At 50.0% G+C, this 22,275-nt stretch overlaps 1 protein-coding gene across 1 annotated transcript; it reads right to left on the bottom strand.

Moving 5' to 3' along the window:
- Window positions 1-3,109: 3,109 nt before the first annotated feature.
- Strip1 (striatin interacting protein 1) lies at window positions 3,110-22,239 on the bottom strand. Its single transcript, XM_052179488.1, has 21 exons — window positions 22,031-22,239; window positions 18,999-19,068; window positions 18,244-18,318; window positions 17,813-17,947; window positions 17,604-17,724; window positions 16,524-16,592; window positions 15,523-15,629; window positions 15,300-15,427; window positions 12,436-12,618; window positions 11,868-12,085; window positions 10,612-10,677; window positions 10,442-10,505; window positions 9,509-9,580; window positions 8,914-8,988; window positions 8,626-8,723; window positions 7,410-7,536; window positions 7,110-7,210; window positions 6,349-6,415; window positions 5,789-5,893; window positions 5,116-5,320; window positions 3,110-4,017 (listed from the first exon to the last, which is right to left on the bottom strand). The coding sequence occupies exons 1-21, from the start codon at window positions 22,208-22,210 to the stop codon at window positions 3,770-3,772; spliced, it is 2,514 nt and encodes an 837-aa protein (XP_052035448.1). The 5' UTR covers window positions 22,211-22,239; the 3' UTR covers window positions 3,110-3,769.
- Window positions 22,240-22,275: the final 36 nt, after the last annotated feature.

The following is a 22,275-nucleotide window of genomic DNA, read 5'->3' as shown; positions in this document are numbered from 1 at the left end:
TGGAAGGCTGAGGCCGGAGGATTACAAGGTCAAGGTCTTGCTGGGTTACAAGTCAGTTCAAGGCTGGTCTGGGTAGAGTTACTGAGACCTTGCCTCCAAATAAAAATAAAAAGTCAAGAATGCTGGGGGTGTATCGCCGTGGCAGAGCTCTAGTCGTGTGGACAAAGCCCTGGATTCAACCACTAATGTGTCAAACAAAACAAAGCCAAAACACAAAAAACACAGCAGTCATCCAAGTTCCTTTGAGGGTACACTCAGGGTTAGCCAATAGCTAAGAGAAGGCTAAGCCTGGGTGGCCCACGTAGGGCCTAAAGCAAGGGACATTTGCCATGCATGAATCGTCTGCACTAGGGACCGTGCCAGAGCCAATACCGAGCAAGGATGGCTAACAAACGAACAGCAGCGGCCCTGAGAACCCAGGGATGGCAATGATTAAGAGGGTGGGGGCGGGGAGGACATGCCTGGATCCTGGCTCTGCCCCTTATTTCTGGATGCCCTTGGGCAAGTCCCTTCAGCTCTCTGTTCTAGTTTGCACATCTACAAAACGGGGTGCATGGTAGCCTTTACTTTTCATGGTACGTTCGATCCTTCTCTTGTTGCTGTGGCAACATATATATATGGCAAAAGCAACTTAAAAGCTTGTCTGGCTCCTAGTTTTAGGGGATACGGCCATCGTGGAGGAGGCGTGGTGGATGGAGGATGGGAAGAATGGTCACATTCTGTTGCTCACAGAAAGCAGGTGGACGCCAGTGCTCGGTATGCCTTCTCACTATTTCCTTTATTTAGCCTATGTGGTAGGGACCACCCATTTAGGGTAAGCCTTCCTTCCTCAGTTAAACCTCTCTGGAAGTGTCCCCACAAACACACACACTGAAGTGTCTTTTTTAGGTGATTTCTAAATCCAGTCAAGTTGATAATGAAACCATCACCCAGGGCTGTTATCATCCAGATGCCCTGTTAACTGCTACAGAATTCAACTAAGAGACACCTAACAATCAATGATACAAGCCTTGAGGTAATGTGGGTTGTGGGGTGGGTGTGGAAACACCTCTGGGGAGGCGAAAAGTGGGGAGGGATAGACTGTGTTTACCCTGTACTGCATGTCAGGTGCTGGGCTTTAGGTAGACACCACTCTAGGGGTGGGAAGACTGCAGCCTAAGATGTGGGAGGCAGAGGCTGGGGTTCCCTGACTCCCGAGAGTCCAGTCACTGCTGGGGTGCCACACAGAGGAGGTGATGACGGAGTTGGGGGCCCGCAGATGGAGAACTACAATCCAGGGCTGGGGGAATGGGGAACTCCAGCTTAGCTCATCAGAGAAAGTCCTTAGCTTAGTGATTGTTCTCCGGGAGCACAGAGAGGCATTCTCGGGGTCTCGGACCCACTCAACCTAAGTTTCCTGGCATGGCCCACGGTCCCACAGGGTAATTCATCCCTTGGTACATTGAAGAGCACTGGACCCTTCTGTGTAACTCAACCATTTCCAGATTGTCTTTATGTTCATCTCATTACCCAGGTAAAATAACCAGAAATTGGGTGTCTCCAAGATGTCTACACACAAGGACCTGGGTTCTAAAGGGAACATGGCAGTAACACGCCACAGTCGGAGAAACTTTTTTTTTTTTTGAGACAGGGTTTCTCTATGTAGCCCTGGCTGTCCTGGAACTCACTCTGTAGACCAGGCTGGCCTCAAACTCAGAAATCCACCTGCCTCTGCCTCCCAAGTGCTGGCATTAAAGGCATGTGTCATCACTGCCCTGCATTTTGCTCTCTTCCTGGGGCCAGTGCCTGAATCCAAAGATGCAGGGATTCATCTGCCCTGGTTCACTGGCCTTGTGGTTTTTGTTTTGTTTTTCTTCTGCAAGGAAAAAGTGAGTCTGGGTGGGGATGACTGCAAAGAGGAGCAGGAGAGGTCAGAGAACCAGGCTAAGCAATTTCAGAGGGCTAGATGCATGTTGGATTAAGAATGTGGAACCCACCTTTCTCAGATAGAATCTCGGCCGGCATCTATAGCTCCTGTTAGCTCCAGCATGCATCAGAGAACCACCATGCAAACAACATGGTGACATTCCACTGTCCTATGCAGGTGACTGTGGGGGAAAAGAGCCAACCACAGGGACTTTCCAGCCCATAAGGCTATGCGACTTCCATGTTCTGACCCTTCCACCTGGCTATTATTAACCAGGCCACCACATTAAAGCACACCCCAGCACAGCACTCAGCAGGCCGCAGACCCAGCAGGCACTGTATCTAAATAACAACAAAACACACTCGCCCTGGAACATTTCCTTTCTCAGTCCCCTTAGAACTTTAAGACCTCATACATGTTGCCTACAGCGAGTGTCTAGGAATTATGAAGAACAGTCCTGTCACTAAAACATTCACAAGAATGTTAAGCCTGAAGAAAGAGAGGCCGAGGCTGCTATCTGAGCCAAGTGAGGTTTTCTAGGATTTAAATGGACCTGTTTCCCTTGTTTCTCCCTTAGCCATAGGAGACACCTGTGTTCTCCATCATTCTCCCACCATGAAACTGATTCCTGATAGCTCTGAACACACAACTACCACGTTGTCCCAAATACCTCTGTCCCAGTGAAGACCCAATCAACTTCACTTAAACCTAGCTCTAACTGGCTTGACTGAGGACAGCTACGGATGCCATCCTGAGAAACTTGAAGTTTCTACTGAAAGTACAGCAAACTCAGCAGTCAGGGACACTGATCCTCAGAAAACTCAGAACCCTAAAGCAATCCCACACTGACGTGGGCAGATGACCGAAATACCAACTCCTCCTTCCCTCTAATAGGTAGGAAAGGCAGGCAGGCAAGAGCTTAACTGGGTGGCCTGTCACGCTCGAGGGAAGAGATACTTTAGAGAAGTGATAATTTTCAGACCCTATTTCTAAGAGAATCTCAAGTAGCCAAGGCTGACTTAGAACTTCTGGTCTGCCGGCTTCACCTCTCAAGTGCTGAGATGACACGTGTGTGCACCGCTATGCCTGCCTTATTGGTGCTGTGGACGGAACCCAGGGCTTCTTAGCTGCCCTGAAGCATCTGCACTACAACCCCGTCCCCGGAACCTGCATCCATAGCATCTACAGACAAGGCAACAGGGACAGTTTTGCTTTCTTTTAATGTAAACAGAATACACAAACACATTAAAAACCCCACCATGACACAAGAGATCACACAGAGTTTTGTATATTTACAGGCCATGGCAATCAAGAGGAAACCAGCACCTCTGGCTTCGGGAAGCCTCAGTCCACCCTTGACCACATCCAAAACCAGGGTGCAGAGGCTGTAGCATCAATCACCTCTGGACAAAACTCTGTAGGATGCTGGAATGGCATGAGATACCCCAGACCAAGGCGCTGCCTGTCCCTGGCCCTCATGCCAACCCTCCTTCTTGACCAAATTGACATGCCAAAGCTGTTCAGGAGTCAGTGCTACCTCAAGATACAGCTGCTGATGAGAAGGGATACGAGGCCCGTCTCAGCTTCCCCAGCCTCGGGCTAACTGTGAAATGAGTTTCCATCAATCATATCCGTGAGAGGAGGAAGAAGCTGGGGATGAGGAGGAAGAGTGGATCCCAGCTTGGAGATAGCTGTTCCTGAGCAGGATGCTGGGAATCAACCAGAGGCTAACCTGGGTTCACTCACAGGCCCAGGACTGGCTGTGGAGGACTCGGTAGAGCTGTGCTGCCACCTGGAGGGGAAGAGGAGCACTGCAGCAATGGCGAGGACAGTCTAGAGCAGTCTAGTCTTTTTCAGTCCTCCTCACTGCAGCAGCTCTTCCCAGGAAATGGGCTTAGAGAAGACCTCCCTTTCTAGCCATAGGTCATAGTTCATCTGGAAGTCCTCAGGAAGATCTACCCGCTGGCCCAAGACGCTCTGTAGGCAATTGTCCACTGGCAAGAAGTCAGGGTTGCTGTGGGTGCGGTCATAGCGCCGGGCATTGAAGCGTTCGATGCTGGCACGAAGAGCACACTCCTCTGCCTGGAAGTCCCAAGGCCGGGCGTCGAGATCTGGGGAGAAGCCGAAAACCTCAGTCAGGAGTCAGCCTAACTCTAAACCCCATCCTTAGGAAGATGAACAGAAATTCTTTCCCAGTAGAGGATAGTCAAATATAAGGAGAAAATCCATAACTCTGAGAAAGAGACTTGTTCCCCCAAAACATGTAGACAGATGGGAGAGCCCTGGGGGCGGGGGAACCCTCTTTTTTTAAGCACAGTCTGTCCTTGGTTCCAGGGACAGAGACATAACCCTGACACTCCCTCATCTGGTTATCCTCTGCCTCCATGACAAAACGTCATGGACCACCTTGAGCCCAGACATCAGATAGAGAGTTACAGAGTGACATTACTGCAACAGTGTAGCACAGCAGCATGCAGACAGACAGCAGCAGTTAGACTGGGAGAAGATGTAGATATCCAACAGTCTACAGAGGCCCAATGCTCAGGGACTGAGAGAGCTTCCCTCTGCACCTGTGCAGTCTTTTCGCAGGCACAGAGGGCACGCTGGAGAGCATGGGCATCTGTGGCTGCTGGGATCCGCAGAGCTTCTGGGAGCAATTCTCAGCAGGTACTGAGGCTTTATACTCTGTCCTGGAGTCTTGGGTGCGACAGAGACTGGGCACCAGCACACAATGGGCTTGGAAAGAAAGCTGCAGACTGTGGGACCTGGAGGTGAACGGTGCCCCTCCCTGTCTTAATGCTTGATTCCATTCCCAAGGCAACCTGGAAACTCATCAGGAATTTCCTCAGGAGGCAACAGCATAGGATGGCTATGTTGAAAAGATTACAGGCGGCAAATCTGAGGCCAACAGAGGGGGAGGAACTAGAGGCACAGAGGTGAGGATCTATTAGATTTAGGCTGCCAGAAGGGATAAAGAGGGAGCAGAATCTTATGGCAATTTCTAGAAAAGACAGGATTTAGAAAGGAGGGAGGGATCAAGAAACAGATGAACACAGACACTGAGCAGCTTCCCAAGTCTTGTCTAGAGCCACAAACACTAGATCCAGGCCATGCTCAGTGCCTAAGGGCAGAGAAAACTAAGGTACCACAGGCAAGGGCGAGCGGCGTCCCTGTCCTGCCCCCTCCCACTCCTGCACACGCAGCCTCACCATTGCCGTACGCCCAGTCGTCGTTGAGCCGGTGCCGCACCTTCTGGTAGATGGCCGACATGGTCTTCATGTTGCTCTTGCGCCACTGTCGCCCCAGATACTTGGTCTGCACCTTGAGTAGCTTCAGCACATAGAGCTGCATCATGGCCTGCTTCACCTTCAGGGCCCGCTTCAGGATGGGCGCTGACTTGAACACCACCAGCATCTGGGCGGCCGTGGCGGCAGCCGTGTGAGAGAGCAGTAAGTGTGAGTGCCACTGCGCGGCCACTTAGCAAACAGGACGACAAGCCATGCAGTTTCTCTGGAACTCACTGGTTTGCTGGCACATGAAGCTTTAGGCACTAGAACTAGCAGAGCTATGGGAAACCACGAAGGTTGGCCACCCTAATTATGGGTCACTCTGTAATCTAATTTCTAAGAATTCATGGGCCTTCCTTGTTCCAAAGGCATCCCAGGGTTAAGGTTGCTTCTGACTCCTGGCTATCATGTCCCACCCAGGATCAGGAGGACACAGAAAGTGTCTGTGGTTGGGTGTTTGCTTCAGACCATGACTGAGAGTCTCTGCAGACCCGGATGAGGGCAGGGCCATGCTGCCTGGGAAGCCCCGCTCTGAGGACCATGAACAGGTGAGGTGGGCACAGCGTGCCCCAGGCTGCCTGCAGCACCAACTCACCATGGTCCGTGAGTGTTTCCACTTAGTTAGCTTGTTCAAGATCCGAAGCAGATTGATGCAGGAAAAGAGATTCCTCCAGCAAAACTGGTTATTGTCGCCAGCTTCCTGCAGGGAAAAGCCAGAGACAAACACGACTACCATGACTGCAGGCTGTCGGCAGCACACCCAAAGGCCTTGACAGACTGCAATGATTCTATCACAGAATGCCCATTAAACCAACAGTCAAAGGAGAACTCCACCCACAAGTGGACAGAGCATCTGGGACTCAATAGACTTCTCCTGCAGAGCCATAAAACTAGGCAGCAGGGCCCCAGACTTCAGTGGGAAGGTGTAAGCAGCTTGAGTGGGCAAGTTCTAGGTCAGCAGCCCTGTAGAACAGGCCCGCCTAACCATGTACCCAGTCCCCAATTGTTCTGCCCCACAGCATCCGTCTCCCTGACTCTATGGCCATTTCTGATACTTTAAAAGCCAAAGGTGACCTCTTTTGGAAGACACCTCTTTGTGTTGAGAGAGGTAATGTTCATACCAAAGGGATAGACAGGGAGATCTGAGCCACTCACCAGACTCTCTGCAGTTAGCTCTGGAAGCTCGTTCACCACGCAGTGAGGGTAATCCAAGACGGAAATGCTACAGAATGCAAAACGACCAGGTGCTCACTGTGACCGAGCAAAGCTGCGACTGCTAGAGCAGCTGCGACTGAGCTGAAGAAGTAGCAATCCAGCTTGCTCTAGCCTGGCTTTCCTGACTATAAGATGGATGAAGAAACACCTGCTACATACAAGACGGGATGTACAGAGCCTCTTGACTGCGTGAGTTTGTTATGTAACTAGTAAATGTAAGGGATGCAGACACTATTGCAGCTTTTCCCTTAACGTGAATCTGGGAGGTGGGGCTCAAGACAATTGATTTATGCCAAGCCCTCTTCGAGGCCACAGCTAACTGGACCGTTCCCTTATGATGTCTCACACTGACAAGCAGGTGCTACAGGGTACAGTGGGCACAAGTCGGGCGTTAGGAGTACACAAGAATCACCAGACAAGGCTTTACAGTTCACAAGGCCACGCTCTGGAAGGGGAAAGGGAGGAAGGACAGAAGCGGCAATTTTAGAGCCTAGGATGAGAGCCTCTGGTCAAACACAAAGGCACTAGAGTAGCTAATCCCATAACTGACACACTGTCATTCATTTTGTCTCCTGAGGCCTGGCAAAATGTTAACCCATAGATGTTTAAAGAAAGAGTCCGCTGAGTAGTCTCAGTGGAGAGACAGCTGGGCATCCCAGCACCCGTCTACACCGCCCTTCCTGGTCTCTGGCCCTTATCACCTGTTCTTGGCAGTGATGTAGGACATGATGTTTTGATTGAAGAACTTGAGGATCAAAGGGATGCAGTTGGCAAACACCAGGTGCTGGGCCATGTATTCAAACTGAAACCAACACAAGAAAACAAGCATAGCCTTGCTTGCTTTGGTCTAGAGGTAAAAGCCATGGCTGCATGGCCTCATGTTAGAACGCTCATGCAAGGCTCAAGTGGCTCAGAAGGGAAGCCCTACTCTTTGGGCTGGGGGAGCTGCACTGCCTGAGGTCCTGCCCGGCCCACAGGAAGGCAGACAGCCCCACAGGTACCTGGTAGATGTGGTTCAACTTAAAGTGCTTGAGCAGCAGCAGCAGCACGGCAGAGATGGCCTTGACGATGACCTCTTTGTGGCGGTTCACATCCACCCCCAGCTTCATGCTCTGCAGCACTGTGGTGCTGGGAACATGAGTGGAGCGCCGGGTGAGTGAGTGCGGCACACAGCAGCTCCCTCCCAGGGGTCCACAGAGGAGATGGACTCCAGAACCCTCTGGCAAAGGCCCCCAATCCACACACGTCCTGGAGGCCAGCCGCAGGGTTCTGTCTCCCAAGTGATGCAGCTGGGAACAGCTTCCTTCTGCCCTCCAATACATACTCAGTCCCTTTCTCTACATCTGCAAAATTGAACTTCTTTCTTTTCCAAACTCCCCCTAAGCTTTGGCCATCTATTAACCTGCGTTTCCCAAAGTCTGTTCTGTGGAACACCAGTATGTAGGGAAGTTTCACTCTATGGTGGCAGGTGGGGGTGCTGAAGTTAGGTTGAGGGAGCACTGAATTATCTGTTTCTTAATTCAGGACTTCTCATTGCAAATCTTCAGAAGAAATGCAGTATTTGATCATATTTCCTGGGATTATCAAGATGGCCTACTGTTCTGTGAACCTCCCTCTGGTATGAGCCAATCCCTGCCTCTCCCTCACCTGGCCACCACCAGCAGCACCAGACCCGGGGATCAGCTCAGAACAAGGCAGCCCTGGCAAGCAACAGATCAGGTGTGGGCCTGGGTCTGTTCTCAATGCAGAATATGACCTTAGGCTGTTCTCTTGCATGAAAAGACCTGTCAGTTAGAGAGGAAGGACAGCTAACAGTTTCACTCTCTCCTCTGAGACATTTGCCAGGTTCTGCCTGCCAAGTGGCCGGCCAGTAGGAGAAACTCCACACAGGCACAGGCTCTGTAGTGGCCAGCAAACTGACCAGGAGCTCACCCATCCCATGCAGGGTGTGCCAACCACACGGCTTCAGAAGGGCTCTGAGAAAGCCTACTACCCAGCTATTTTACAAAGGAAAAGTGGCATTTCTAATTCACTTAGAAGTTCACTCAGTGACAGTCTGTGTTGGCATTCAAGGCCAAGCCATCTCCCTAACCAATCAATTCCTTTGTCTGAATCATCTGCAGCAAAGCTGGGCCAGGGAAAGGACCCACCTGAAAACCCCTGGCCCTGCCTCCCTCCCCTCGCTCAACCTGTTCCACTCACAGCACTGATACTCACGGCATCTCCTCAGGCAGGACATCTGCCAGGATGTTGATTGAGTCTGTTTTGGCTTTTGATGTGGGCGCTGCAGCCAGCAGGATCTTCAGGAGGGCAATCTGGGCAGAACAGAGCACTCCCATGAGCACTAGAACCTAGGACCACAATGAAGCCCCGGGAAGTGGAACTCCTGAGGGTCCTCAGGCGGCAGGAGCCTTGTAGGGTGAAGGAGACCAGCCCGTGCTCCTTCACAGTCTCACCTGTGACAGGTGCTTACTGAGAGAGAGGCCTCAGACCCAGAGCACTCACCATATACTGAGGCAGGCTGGGGAGCAAGCCTTGATAGAGGGTTTCTGCAGGAACCTGCTCAACCTCCTCTTCTCCCTTTAACACAAGAGTCACAAACATAAAACCTATGCTCAGGTTGCAGTCTCCTGAGCCAGGTCACTGGCTGGCTGGAAGAGTCTCTAAGGATCAAAGTGAAGAGTGACGTTGGTGATACTGACAGGAGGCTCTGAAACATACGGCATCCCAAGAATATCCTTAGAATAGTTTAATTCTTCATAAGGTTCCACAGTCATGCATGCTAGCAAACTCCTGTAACCCAGCACCAGTAAGGCTGAGAAAGGTGTTTGTGGCCATCTGGGCTACAGATAGATGTTATCTCAAATAAACAAGTAGATAAGGCAGAGAGAAGGCAGTAGTCTAACCCTGGGCTTCGGTTACAGGTAGGAAACAAAGCACAGCGAGATTGAGTTCTGTGCTCCAGGTGCCATTCACAGACTCAAAGAAAGCCGTGCAGGGGAATCTCTGCAAGGAGAGGCTGACTCCTGCAGCAGCCCTGTGGGCCAGGCCCAGCTCAGAGACTGAGAGCAGTTGGAGACTTTGCGGCCTCTTAACTCACCCCTGAGAGAGGAGAGCGAAGGTATTCCTCCTCCATCTGTGCCTGGACCTCTGCAATCGATGTGTACTTGTGCTGGAGAGAGAGGCAGGAAAGAACGTGCTGAGGAAAACCACCCCTCTTCTCTGGGCAGATGCCCCCTCGCCTGGCAAAGACACAAGATTTTACTTGGGTCTTCTGAGAGAGGGCTGAGCCACAGCCCAGATTCCTAACTTAAAACTGCGATCTACTCTGTCAGCCTGCGTGAAAAGCCCACAGTGGTCAGCAAAAGGCAAACAAAGTAGAAAGGGCTTTCAGAAGAAACCGACAGGAGAGAGACGTCAGAGGCAAACTAACGTATACTCAAAAGCCCAGCGCACAGACCACCTGGTACTACCAATTTCAAAACTGGACTTAAAATATTACAGTTTAGACACACTGGAAATACTCCTGACCCTTGGTGTCTGCTCCCTGCTAATCCTTACACCCACAGCTCCCTCAGGTCCTCTCAGCAGTGAGCACAAGGGGAAACAGGATGGTCTGAGACTCCACCGGCCAGCCTGCTGAGCGCCTGGGTCCTGTCTGCCCTCCAGCTGTCTAGGGCCCAGGTAAGTGAGCTCGCTTGGTTTCTAGAGTGTGCTAGCAGTACGCCCACTCTGGTGCTCTGAAGCCGTGCTCTCCAGCCGCTCTATGAACAGCGAAGCTGACAGATCACCTCCATCTGCCAACTCCTCACAACTGCCTTAGAACTTGGCTAAGGAGAAGGGCAGGCTCCTCGAGGGCTCCTCAGCTCTGAAGACTGGTGCGTACATATCCGTAACCGATGGCATACTCTGAAGAGATGCTCCCCAGGCTCTTGTTGGCAGACAACAGCTCTGAAAGGCTTCTCCCTTGGCCCACGGTCACTTTGTTCTCCTGGGGCCAAACCAAGCCAAAAGTTCCCTTAGCTCCACTTACTTGTTTCAGTGTCTTGATGCTTTCGTGGATTGGCCTTGGCAGCCCCACCACTGTGTTGGTGTCACTGGAGAATAAAGAAGGCCTTAATGCTGAGCCCAGAGAGTCACTCACCGGTCCGCTGCCCCAAGGCCAGGCGAGTGAACTTCAAAAGGACCTCAGGTCTCACTCACCTTCCTAGAGTGTAGCCTATAAACTTGCTGCGGCTGGACTCAAGGAACATCTCAATGTCTTTCTCTCTACCAAGAAAGAGGGACAGATTTTATCAAGTACTGTTTTCAAGGTATGCCAGTCACAGGCCTCTGTTCTAATAGACAAAGCATCTCCAGATGCTTATAAGACAAGTAAAGGTCTCTTACAGTAAGGGAAAAATCTGAAGTTTGGCTACTTTTTTTCTTACATAATTTTGTTGGGTTCATAAATTTAAAGTATGTTTATATTTCTATAATACACGTGGCCAGCTGACTCAAAATTAGGGACATATATAAAACACAGCTTATTCAAACAATAGTTAATATTTAACACTTTTATATACCGAGAAGTTTAAGAGACATAAGCTACTGATTTTAAACAGGTCATTTTCTGTCTTCTCAACAGAAGCACCTTGGCTTTGAGGGTGGCGCCTACATTCTTCTCACAAACATAGAAAGCTGAGGACAACCCTCTTTTATAGCAATTCATATACACATCTCTTTATTAAGTTACTGCCTACCAAATATATTTCTTTTTTTTGTTTGTTTTGTTTTCAAGACAGGGTTTCTCTGTGTAGCCCTGGCTGTCCCAGACTTGCTTTGTAGACCAGGCTGGCCTTGAACTCACAGAAATCCACCTGCCTCTGCCTCTCTAGAGCTAGGATTAAAGGCATGCGCTGCCACGCCCAGCTATGATATACCATTTTAACATTTCCAGTTACCTTCCCATCTATTAACTCACCCAAGCATATTGTTTAATACATTTGGGTTTTAGTGAAACTCTTCATCTATCACTTTTTGCTTGTTTTTGTTTTCGTTTGTTTGTTTTTCGAAACAGGGTTCTTCTGTGTGGCACTGGCTGTCCTCGAACTCAGAAATCCACCTGCGGCTGCCTCCCAAGTGCTGGGATTAAAGGCATGTGCCACCACTGCCCAGCTTCATCTATCATTTTTAAATAAAAAGCCACTTACAACTCCAAGATGAATGGGGTAGGTTTGCCTAAATACTCATTTTTCCCCTTGTCTTTGCTCCCTACCAAGTTTGACCAGTTCAAATTACTGTACAGGAACCACACAAGGGTTATTCTGTGTGACATCAGCCAGGCCATCCTTGCAGAAGTGCCCAGGACAGCACAGGGTAATTTAAGGTCATCTTAGCTTTGCAGAGAACTCCAGGCCAGCACTGACCAGAGGCTATGAAGGCTCTCACTTCAAGAACATTCTAGAACTGAGACTCACCTAACCTTGGGAGCCCAAGGGAGCCCTTTTGGGCAGGTGAGTCTGTCGGTCTGAGGGTGCTGTAGTGGGGGGGGCATCACCTCGTCCCGCTCCAGGGGGAAGGCCTCCCCCTCCAGGCTGCCGTCGTCCTCAGTCTCCTCCTCCTCCTCCCGAGGGTCATCAGTTTTATAGGGGTCCCGCTCATTGAAGGCATCGAGATTGTCCTGCTTTATCAGAGCCTGCGAGCACAGGGAAGAGCTGAGACACAGCCAACCAGTGAGATGGAGGAGAGGGACAGGGTTCAAATGGAACAGACGCATCTCAGGTGGGACCTGAGAGCGGTGGGGAATGTGGAGGAGGAGTTAGGCCTAGAATGAAGTGACAGATCACTTCTCCAGCACCTCCGAAGCTGCCATGACGTTAGTGCCCACTATACACTGGGCTGAGGCTGGGGACAGTGTCCCTGCGGTGGGGCTTCATCAGAGCTGACCTCTAATAACCTGCGGGCCCCAGGGACCATGCGCCAACCCCACTCCTGAGCGTATACTCTGAGATCTCTCAGGAGGCCTGGGGCCCTCGGGTGCCTCACCTTGTGCTCCCGTCGGCCCCGCTTCTGCTGCTGCTCAATCAGGTCGGACGCAGAGGCTGGTGGGGAGGCGGCCCTCATATTCCGGATCACCTTGATGCTGTCCTCAGGCAGAGGGGGGAGGCCCAGGAGGGTGCGCTTCTCAGCCTTCATGCTCTGCAGCTCCTCAAAGCCGCCCAGCGTGCACTGTGTAAAATGGGGTGCAGAGTTTAGGCTGCCACATCCTTTTTGACATCATTATGCTAAAAGCATGCATGACACCACGAGAACTTTATATATAGAGACCCACAGAGCCGAGCAGCTTGGATAAAAACTACAGCCTTCAAACAAAGTCCAGTGCTCTCTATAAGGGACGGGAGGAGAAGGATGAAGAACACGGGCTGACAGAAGCTGGCGCACGGCACACACAGCTCTGTTTGTGTGATACAGTCTCTAATTTTATAAAGAAGCGGGTTGAACCTGGAGTGGTGGCGCAGACTGACAATCCCCATGCAGGAGGATCACCAAACTTCAAGTCCAGCCTAGTACACACACAGTGAGTTCCACGTAAGCCAAGGCTATAGAGAGACCATGTTTTTAAACCAACTGACCAACTAAACAAAGCAAAGCCAGTTTTTTCAAATATCAGCAGACTAATGCTTCAAAACTATACATCAATCTTCCAATAAGACTAAGACATACTGGGTATAGCTCAAACGAAATAAGATAGTAAAATAGAAAGCGGTCTACAGCCCTCACTGGGAGCCTGGAGTCACTGGCTGCTCAGCGCCACAACTCCGAGTAACTCCATTTTCCTCTCAGCCTCAGCGAGGCTTCCTGAGGAACCAGCAGGTCTGGTCAAGATAAAGCTTCTACACACCCTATGAGGCTCTAAACTCCTTAGACTCTGGCCACTGAGCACGATGGTCCTACTGGAGAGAGAGCTCCACGCTTGCTTAGGGTTTGGTTTCTGACAATGTCCCCATCCTGAGTATGAAGTCAAGTCTACCCAGCAACCACTCTCTGCCTGGGTACAAGCTGAATCCACTTCACAAAACATCCTCAGGAAATAGGCCGCCCAGAGACTCACTCACTCTTGCCTACTCTAAGAGCCATCCTCACGGGGCTGGAGAGAGTGCTTCAATGTCCAAGGCTAGGATCGCAACTCGAAAAGCAAAAGCACCTGTGCAGTGAGGTTTTTGTTGCCCCAAACCACAAATACAGGTTTGGGAGAAGTCTCCAAAGTGGTATCTGGTCTGAGGGTGAAGCTGTTGTATGATTGAGAAAACGGCTTTAACAAAAGCCAGGGAACCAATCTAGTATTGCTTGAGGGCCTGCCTCCAACCCACGGCTTGCTTTGAGACAAGGTCTTATTACCGTGTAGTGTTTGCTGGCCTCAGACTCACAGAGATCTGCCTGCCTCAGTCTCTTGAGTGCTGAGACTAAAGGCGTGTGCCAACACATCCGTATTTCTTTTTTATCTCTTTTCTGGAACTTCAAAAAAACAAAAACAAAAACAAAACAAAAAAACTAAGCCTGGTAGCAGATACTGAAGAGGCTGAGGAATACTTCAGCCTGGTCTACAGAGTGAGTTCCAGGACAGCCAGGGCTACAGAGAAACCCTGTCTCGAAAAAACAAAAAAACAAACAAACAAACAAAAAGGTAAATGACTGCGAAAATGGCTCAGTGGGTAAGAGCACGTGTTTCAAAAAGATGAGGCTGTGCATTTGAATCCCTGGTGTTCATGGAAAGAGCCAGGCGAGCCGCAGTAAGACTGTAACCCAACAGAGCGGAGAACAGTGAGGCTTCAGCGCCTGCTGGCTGGAGGCCAGCCTAGGACCAGGTTCAAGAGACCCTGTGCTAAGGGAGTACAAGCAAGAATGACAGAGCAGGGCACCGATGCCTCCTCTGCTCTCTGCACACGCTTGTGTGCAGGTCACAAGGGTGTGCACAGACCATACATGTGCCACCTACATGCACAGGAAATAAGCAAATAAATAAAAAGTTAAAAAGGTGCCAGAGGGTGAGCTGGAGAGACAGTGGTTAAGAGCACTGGCTTCTCTTCCAGAGGACCAGGGTTCAATTCCCAGCACTCACACAGCAGTTCACACCTATCTGTAACTCCAGTTCCAGGGAATCTGGCATCTTCACACAGAAAACACCAGTGCACATAAAATTAAAATAAATAAATTTTTAAAAAAAGCTCCAGCGATGCAGCTCGGCGAAGTCTGTTTGCCTAGCATGCACAGGTCCTAGGTTCAGTCTACAACACCACTAAACAAATACTTCTAAAACCAAGTAGCTACATATTCACCTAATTTAGTACTCAAAAAGAAATGTAGATATTCATCATTATCCATGGGAGACTGGCTCCGGGAATTTCCCCTCACCCTCTCTCACAGGTAGACGTCACATCCCTCATTAGATGGAATGGCACTTGTGTTTAACCTATGGACAACCTTCTGCAAGCGTGAATTCATCCCTAGATTATGTCTAATACCTAACAGTACATAAATGATTGATATACTCGTTAGGGAATAACAAGGTCCATACAGTCAACACAGATGCAAACTTCATTCTCTGACTTGTATTTGGATGCACATATGGATGTGATCCTACAGGTACAGAAGCCAACTCTATAAAGATGTTTCTTTCTGCTGGGCGGTGGTGGCACACACCTTTGATGCCAGCACTTGGGAGACAGAGGCAGGCAGATTTCTGAGTTCGAGGCCAGCCTGGTCTACTGAGTGAGTTCCAGGACAGCCAGGGCTACACAGAGAAACCGTCTAAAAAAAAAAAACCAAAAAAAAGAAAAAAAGAAAAAGAAAAAGATGTCTCTTTCCTGCCCAGTGTCCTAGCATACGAGTGCCCTCAAGAAGGTGCTCACCAATACAGTCTTCCAGAGCAGCAAGAGAACTTTCTTCATGGGGAAGTGGGGCGCATGGCCACTGCAAAATTTGGTCACCATCCCAAACAGCATGATGGCAAATGGCTCGTTGTTGTACAGAGGGGAACCTGGAAGTGACTCAAAGATATCAGAACCCCAGGCAGCAACAGGACCCACCCAAAGCCCTCCAGTCTCAGCTCCCAGAGCATCCCCAGGGTCCTACCCAGCTCAGCTCTGAAGGTCTGTCGCATGGTTCTCCACTCGGCCTTGTCACCGTCACAATCCTGGTGAACAGTCTCCACAATCAGGTACATGATGTTGAGCAGGACCCTGAGCACAAGAGCTCATAATATAACAGGGGCATGCTCACCCAGGAGGCAGGTCTTAGAAATCCCAGGCAGAGGGTCAGCCTGGGCTGCATAGTGAGCTCTAGGCTAGCCTAGGTCATGTATGAAGACAGTCTCAAACAAACAAAACTGTAAGGAAGGAGCCCTTGGGCTTTCTCACTACCCGGCTAAGATGTAAACATCTGTGCATGTGGTAGGGGCTGGCTGTAATACAGAGAAACCAGAGAAAAGAAATGACATCTGAGACCCTGAAGAGCAGAGGGCTGTTTGAATCTTTCTTCCCAGACTATAACTCATTCTGTGTCTCCTACGTCTAAAAGGAGCTTACTCAAAGCTGACTAATACGTACAAGAATGGCCTAAAGGATTCTCTGTCCTAAGACTCCTGAAAAGAAAAACACTACTCAGAATAAGCTCCTGAGGTCAAAGCAAGGCAGGATTACAGGGAGGGCCGAGGACCGGGTGGAGTGGACACAGGAGGTGAAATGCAGACACTCGGACCACAGGGAGGAGACCCACGGTTCTACCTCTAAACCAGATTTCAACCCTAACATCTGGAAAGGCGACCCCACTGTTTAGCAGCTGCTGTTCAATGAAGCATGGGTGCATTGTCCAGATAACTCAATGTAGATGGGGTTCACACTGTGCACAGTAGGTGGTGGGAGCCCCCAGAGCGAGTTCCTGGGTTTTCTCCACACTTACGGTACTCTAAGAGGCTCAGACCTAGATTTCCTCTGGATTTTCCAGGCTGTCCCCCTCTCCTAAGACCTCTGACTCCCAGTGAGCCTTTCACTTGAGCTGATTAACGTGTACAAAGAAATGCACACACAGCTAAGAAATGCTGGGCCTTGCTCTGAGCTCGCTTTCTGGCTCCTCACCTCAGGTCTGTGCTGTCGGCCAGGGAGATGGCAGGCTTCCTCACTGCACTGCTGCATGCCGCACTGTTACTGCAGGAGAGATCTGAATCAGCTTGGCAGGGCGAGGGAGGTAAGGGACAGTAGTACTATCCCATCAGGTAACACAACGCTGTGCGTTTAGGCTCTACACGAGACCTTAGGACACCACACTAGCTAAGATCTCAAACCCTGAACCAGATTGTCAAGTCTGGAAGTGTGAATCCTGGCTCTGACTTTTACTAGTTATGTGCATGTGGGCAAAGTGGAGCCAACATTCCTGTGTCTAGTTGGGAAAACAGACAAAATCAGCGTGGTAACAGCACTTGCATCATTAACCTGAATCATAATATGCAATGTCCCAGGAACATTACTGAGTACTGCCTGCAGATGCAGTACTCAGTGGGGGTTTTCACTAACTACTGTATTTATTTTGTTTTAATTTTGTTGTTTGGTTTTGGATATGGTCTCACTAAGTAGCTCTGGCTACTACCCTGAAACTCACTATGTAGATCAGGCTGGCCTCTGACTTGTAGCACTCTTCCTTATTTATGATGGCTGTCATCCTTAAACAAGCAGCAGTTCATCTGCCCAAGAGACAAAGGACCAGAGGCAACAAGCTCTGTTGTATGTGCATGTCAGATTTGGGCTTGGTGTCCTGCTGAAGGGAATATACCGAGGGAGGGGGTCCACAGGGTCAAAGAGTTCAAGATGAGAGGCTTCCTTTGGCGGGTGGGTGTTTTGGGCCTGGACAGGATCAGCCCAATGGTCCAGCATTACAGAGCGTGTGGAGCCAGCACAAGAACCCCCATCACTTTCTATCAGCATGGGAACCTCTCACCCTTCTGAAGAATTTTATTTTCTCATCTTTGTTTCTATTATATTATTTTCCAAGGAATCATCGAGTAGGTTCTCCATTGTTCCACCCTGTCTATTCCAAACAGCCTGGAATAGACCTTTCACCTTAAGTGGCCTATTTACCTGTCTCAAATGTTAGTTCTATAAGCTCAGGCCCACTTCCCACTGCCCCCTTCCCTGCGTAAGCCCCTCAACAGAAGTGCTCACTCTATTTCCATGTTCAGAAGCTCCACCAAGGCATTGAACGTGCCCACCTCCAGGAGCAGAAAGATGTTGTAGCGCATCCAGAACTGCACTTCTGCCTCTGAGCTGCACTCTCCGAAGGTACCTGTAAACACAGCATAGCGCACCCAGCCCCTCCACACACAGCTAGGCACTATCACTGGCAGAGGTGCCTGGGGACATCCTCACGGTACCTTGGGCGACATAGAGAATTGCTCGGGCCACCTTGAGTCTTTTCTCTCGGGCAGTGACTTCCAAGCCATCCAGAAGCCTCATGGCATGGGTGCGGTGCTGGTTGGTATCCAGTTCAGTCCACTTCCTGTCTGACACTGCAGGCAAGAGACACTTATAACCGAGCCCGCACAATTCCTCACAATGGAACAGACTGTTAACCTTTCAGATGAGGACAGTCACAGGACCAGAAGGACAAGTTGCTCTTTCATAAGGGTCACACTGCTGTCCCCATCAGAATGCCCAGAAGGCCCACTCCCCATGTCAAGTCTGGCCTTAAACATTAGCACAATTTTTCATATTCCTGCATGGCTTAGATCAGTGAGACAATGAAGAGAAGTCCTGTGCTGTCCTGATGGGGCAGGGAACTAAGAGGTGAGGGAAACTATCTTACCATGAATCCGGAAGTCCTCTTCAAAGCATTTTCGATTCATCAGGAATTCTGGTCCTTCTGTGTAGCTGTAAAGCTCTGTCAAAGAGCAAAGTCTCCTATCACCACACTCTGCATCAGGTCTCACAAACAGTAGAGAAAGGCAGGCTTTCCTTTCCTGCCCCAACTCTACTGCCGGAGTCACAGTGATGCTCAGACTACTCTTTCTAATTACTGAGGAAAGCCTTAGTGTTCTGACAAGCTCGAAGAGTTAACACGAGACACTGCAAAGTCAGTGGATCATAAATCTGGGCATTTCTAGAAAGATGTGCATCAGACTGTGCTGTATCAGAGGCTGACCATCACCCTGAGTAAGGACCATCAGTCCTGAGTAAGGACTGTGAAGATTAGAGAAGCAGCTCATGCTGACCCCACATTCTCCATCAACAACAGTAGCAGCACAGATGGCTGAGAGTCAAGCACAGTTGCTAGCATTTCGAGACTCCCGAGTGAGAGGTCACTACTCAGCTGGCATGTCACTGAACACTGCCAACTGCCTTCATGGGGCTGGGCGCTAACCGATCCAGCTGACCTCACATCAAAGTCTTCATGGAAATAAAGGGCAGTCCCAAATGTCCAGATACTTAGTCCAACTTAAATAGCTAGTTTATGTTTCAAATATCATTAAGAGGAATAAGTAGGAAAACAGCCAGTCTTAATCTTCTTAGGAACCCAGTCAAAACTCCTGTCAAATAACACAAAGGTCTGTTGGCCTTTACCTGCGAGTTCGGCAGCCCACTTGTCTGTGTCGGCATACTCAAACTCCAGGTCTGGAGACTCCGAGTAGCCCTGGTGAGTGGAAAGAATGTCACACACAGAACCTCCTGAGTGTTCAATAATAAACACAAAACTTGTATCCACTCTGTGCAGCAACTGACCACTCCATATAGTACTGAATATCTAGGAGTTTCACTTCTTTCTGAACCGTGGGCTATAAACAAGTAAGGATAAAATGAGCATTGAAACCCTCAGCCACCCTGCCCCATCTCAATTTTCAGTGAGGACAGAGAAAGCAGAAATGGAACAGATTGTCCTCCCTCCCACACACAGGAGCGAATGCACTGAGAATCTGTTAGGGATAGGTGACTCCTGAGAACACGCCATCTTGGAAGCCTTATACTGGGAAGAGAGGAGCATCGAGATTAAAAGGATAAGCCCGGTCCCGACTAAAATGTACTTGGAAGACCAGAGGGTATAGTTCAGCGTAGGGCACCTCGCTTATGCAAGGACTAAAAGCCTGGGCTTAATTCTCAGCATTGGGGGGGTGGGGGGGATGAGTGAGATGGAGGGTGGGGTCAGGGAAAACCTTCTAATAGATAATGACCCCTGACAAAATAACATAATATGCTTACAAATGATAACTCTACTCCTTATTCATGGACACTAATGGACACTTTCATAAGCAACTGAGCTTCTAGGCTAGAGATATAGTTCAGTGGTAAAATAATTACTTAACATGTAGGGTCCTGGATTCAAGTCCCAGTACCATTAAAACACAAATAAAATCAACAGTTGCACACATTACTGCTGCTGAGTTTCATTTACGGAGTGGGAATGACAAAACTCTGCTTGGAACTTAGCTTAAGACTTTTTTTTTGACAGTTTCACACCCATGATACAATGTATCCTGATCTTACTCACCAAAGCCATTCCCATTTCCTAGCCCCTCCCAATGTAGTTACGTAGGTTTTTACTACGCAGCCCAGGCTGGCCTTGAACTCTGATTGCTCAGTTTCCTGAGCTTTGCGACAGAAGCTGCTCGGCTGCCTTGGCTAGCTGTGAGGACTAACAAAGTTTACTTGGCATGTACTGAGCTCTCCTCCAGTGTCAGCCTCCCTGTGCTCAGGCACTGACCAGATCCCTAAGTCTGGTGACTTCAGCTGTCACCTCACCGGAGGAGTGTGCAGCGTCAGCACCTCCAATGCAAGGAGACAGATCGATCTGATTGAAGCCAGTGAAATTAAAGGGTAGTAAGAGAAATTAAAATAAATACTAGAGGCTGAGGACATACCTCAGCAGTACAGTGTCTGCCTACCTTGTACAAGCCTCTAAATTTGATTCTCAGCGCCACAAAATAATAAGGCTGGGCAGTGGTGGTGCACACCTTTACTCCTAGCACCCAAGAGGCAGAGACAGATGATTCTCTGTTGACTTGGAGGCCAGTGCCATCTACAAAGCAGAGTTCTAGGACAGCCAAAGCTACACAGAGAACCCCTGTCTTAAAAACAAAAACAACAACAAAAGAAAACAAACAAAAATGAAAACAAACAACAAATAAAATAAAATGTACAAAAGGGTATTTATCTGTTTTGTGGCTTGTTAGGAAAATCTAAAATTTCTTTACCTGCTGAGACATCCTGCCATCCCTAAAACATTTTTTCAAAAAAACGTATTTATGTGTCTATCTGTGTATGTAAGCACCCGTGTAAATAAAAAGCCATGGAGGTCAGAAGGACAGTCCTGGATCCCTAGGAGCTAGAGTAATTGGCAGTTGTGAGTCGCCTGACATGGGTGCTGGGATCCTCTGAGAGAGCAGCAAATGCTTTTAACCACTGAACCATCTCTCCAGCCCACTCAAACATTTAAAAAAGAATTCTCGGGGATCTCTTGAAAAACAAGTCTGGTCATTAAAGGTCTCACAAACTTTACTTCCATACTTGAGAGATCACTGAGAAGTAGCCACTGATCACCCATCATTCCACAATAAAAGGTCCATCTTTTACAAAAAGGACACTTCTGAGCTCATCCTCTCTACTCTGGGCTTGTTCATTTGTGACATGTTTTGGTCAGAATTTGAGCCTGCAACAACAACAAAATGTTTGAAGGCAACTGATTTCATAGGCTTAAAGACAGTATCGATAGTCTCTGGGATGAGCTGGAGCACCAAATTTGGATTTGAGGAATTCCCTCAGTTAAGTGCCTGGCTGTTCATCACACTGGAAGCTGTCTCAGGTGGAGGAGTAAGCGCCCTGGGAATGAATGTGCTGATTAAGAAGCCCTGAAATGCTGCTGCGGCGGCGGCGACGACGACTGGTGTGTGTTCATTCATGAATTCTGCAGACGGAAGCAGTGGGAGGAATTTTAACTTGGGGCGAGGTGAATAGCTCCAGACTGCGCGGGCAAAGGGAATCACAGCTCACTAGCGAGAAAGAGAATCCTGCACCCTTTGTGTACTTCTGATCCTTAACAGCTCCAGCAGCCGGCTCACTGGGCATACAAAAAATACTTTGCAAGGTCTGGTCGTGGTTTGATCATGCACTGACTAAAATTCGGAGGGACGCCACAGTGTGCTCTCTCTGCGACTCACACAACCAGGGGCCGAGCAGCACTGGAGAGAGAAGCTCTGTCCTAAGCGCCCGCTAAACTCTCCTGGGTCCCTTCGCTGCCAACTGGCATCGCCCACCACCCTCCTTCCATCAGAGGCCGGAAATGATGGGGAGCTAACAACCGAGCGGACCACCGACTTTGCACCCCAGGAGGGCTGGGCCTCAGGCCACGCCCCCGGGCAGACGGCCGCCCCCAGCTCCAGTCTCCCCGGGCCGCACCGGAGTTGGTGACAGGACTCCGGGTTTTCCTCCCCGGGGCTGTGGCGGCTGCCAGCCTCGCTGACTGCACGGTTCTCAGTAAAGTGACAGCTCCCAGGCCCCCGGTCAAGCCATCGGGAAGCCCGGCCGGGCCCGGAGGCCGCCCGGGCCCCGGGACCCCCTCGGCCACCCGCCCGGTGCCAGCCTCGCCCCCCTGCAGCTCTGACCTCCGAGTCTTTGCGCTGGTTGCGGTTGAACTCGCGGGCTTTGCCCCCCGGCAGGAGGCCTCCGGCGGCCCTCGGCGCCCCAGGAGGAGGCTGTGCGGCGGCAGGCGGCGGCGGAGGTGGCGGCTGGGGCTGCTTGTTGTTCACAATCAGAGGGCCGGGACCGGCGGCTGCCGGCTCCATCTTGGCTGCTCCACACCCCCGGCTCAATTCGCGGACGGCCTCCGTCAGGCAACTCTCGCGTGATT

This window comes from Apodemus sylvaticus, chromosome 4 (assembly GCF_947179515.1).
Source record: "Apodemus sylvaticus chromosome 4, mApoSyl1.1, whole genome shotgun sequence".
In the NCBI taxonomy this organism is placed as follows: Eukaryota; Metazoa; Chordata; class Mammalia; order Rodentia; family Muridae; genus Apodemus; species Apodemus sylvaticus.
The sequence above is the reverse complement of the archived record's forward strand: the minus strand, read 5'-3'. Positions and strand labels throughout refer to the sequence as shown.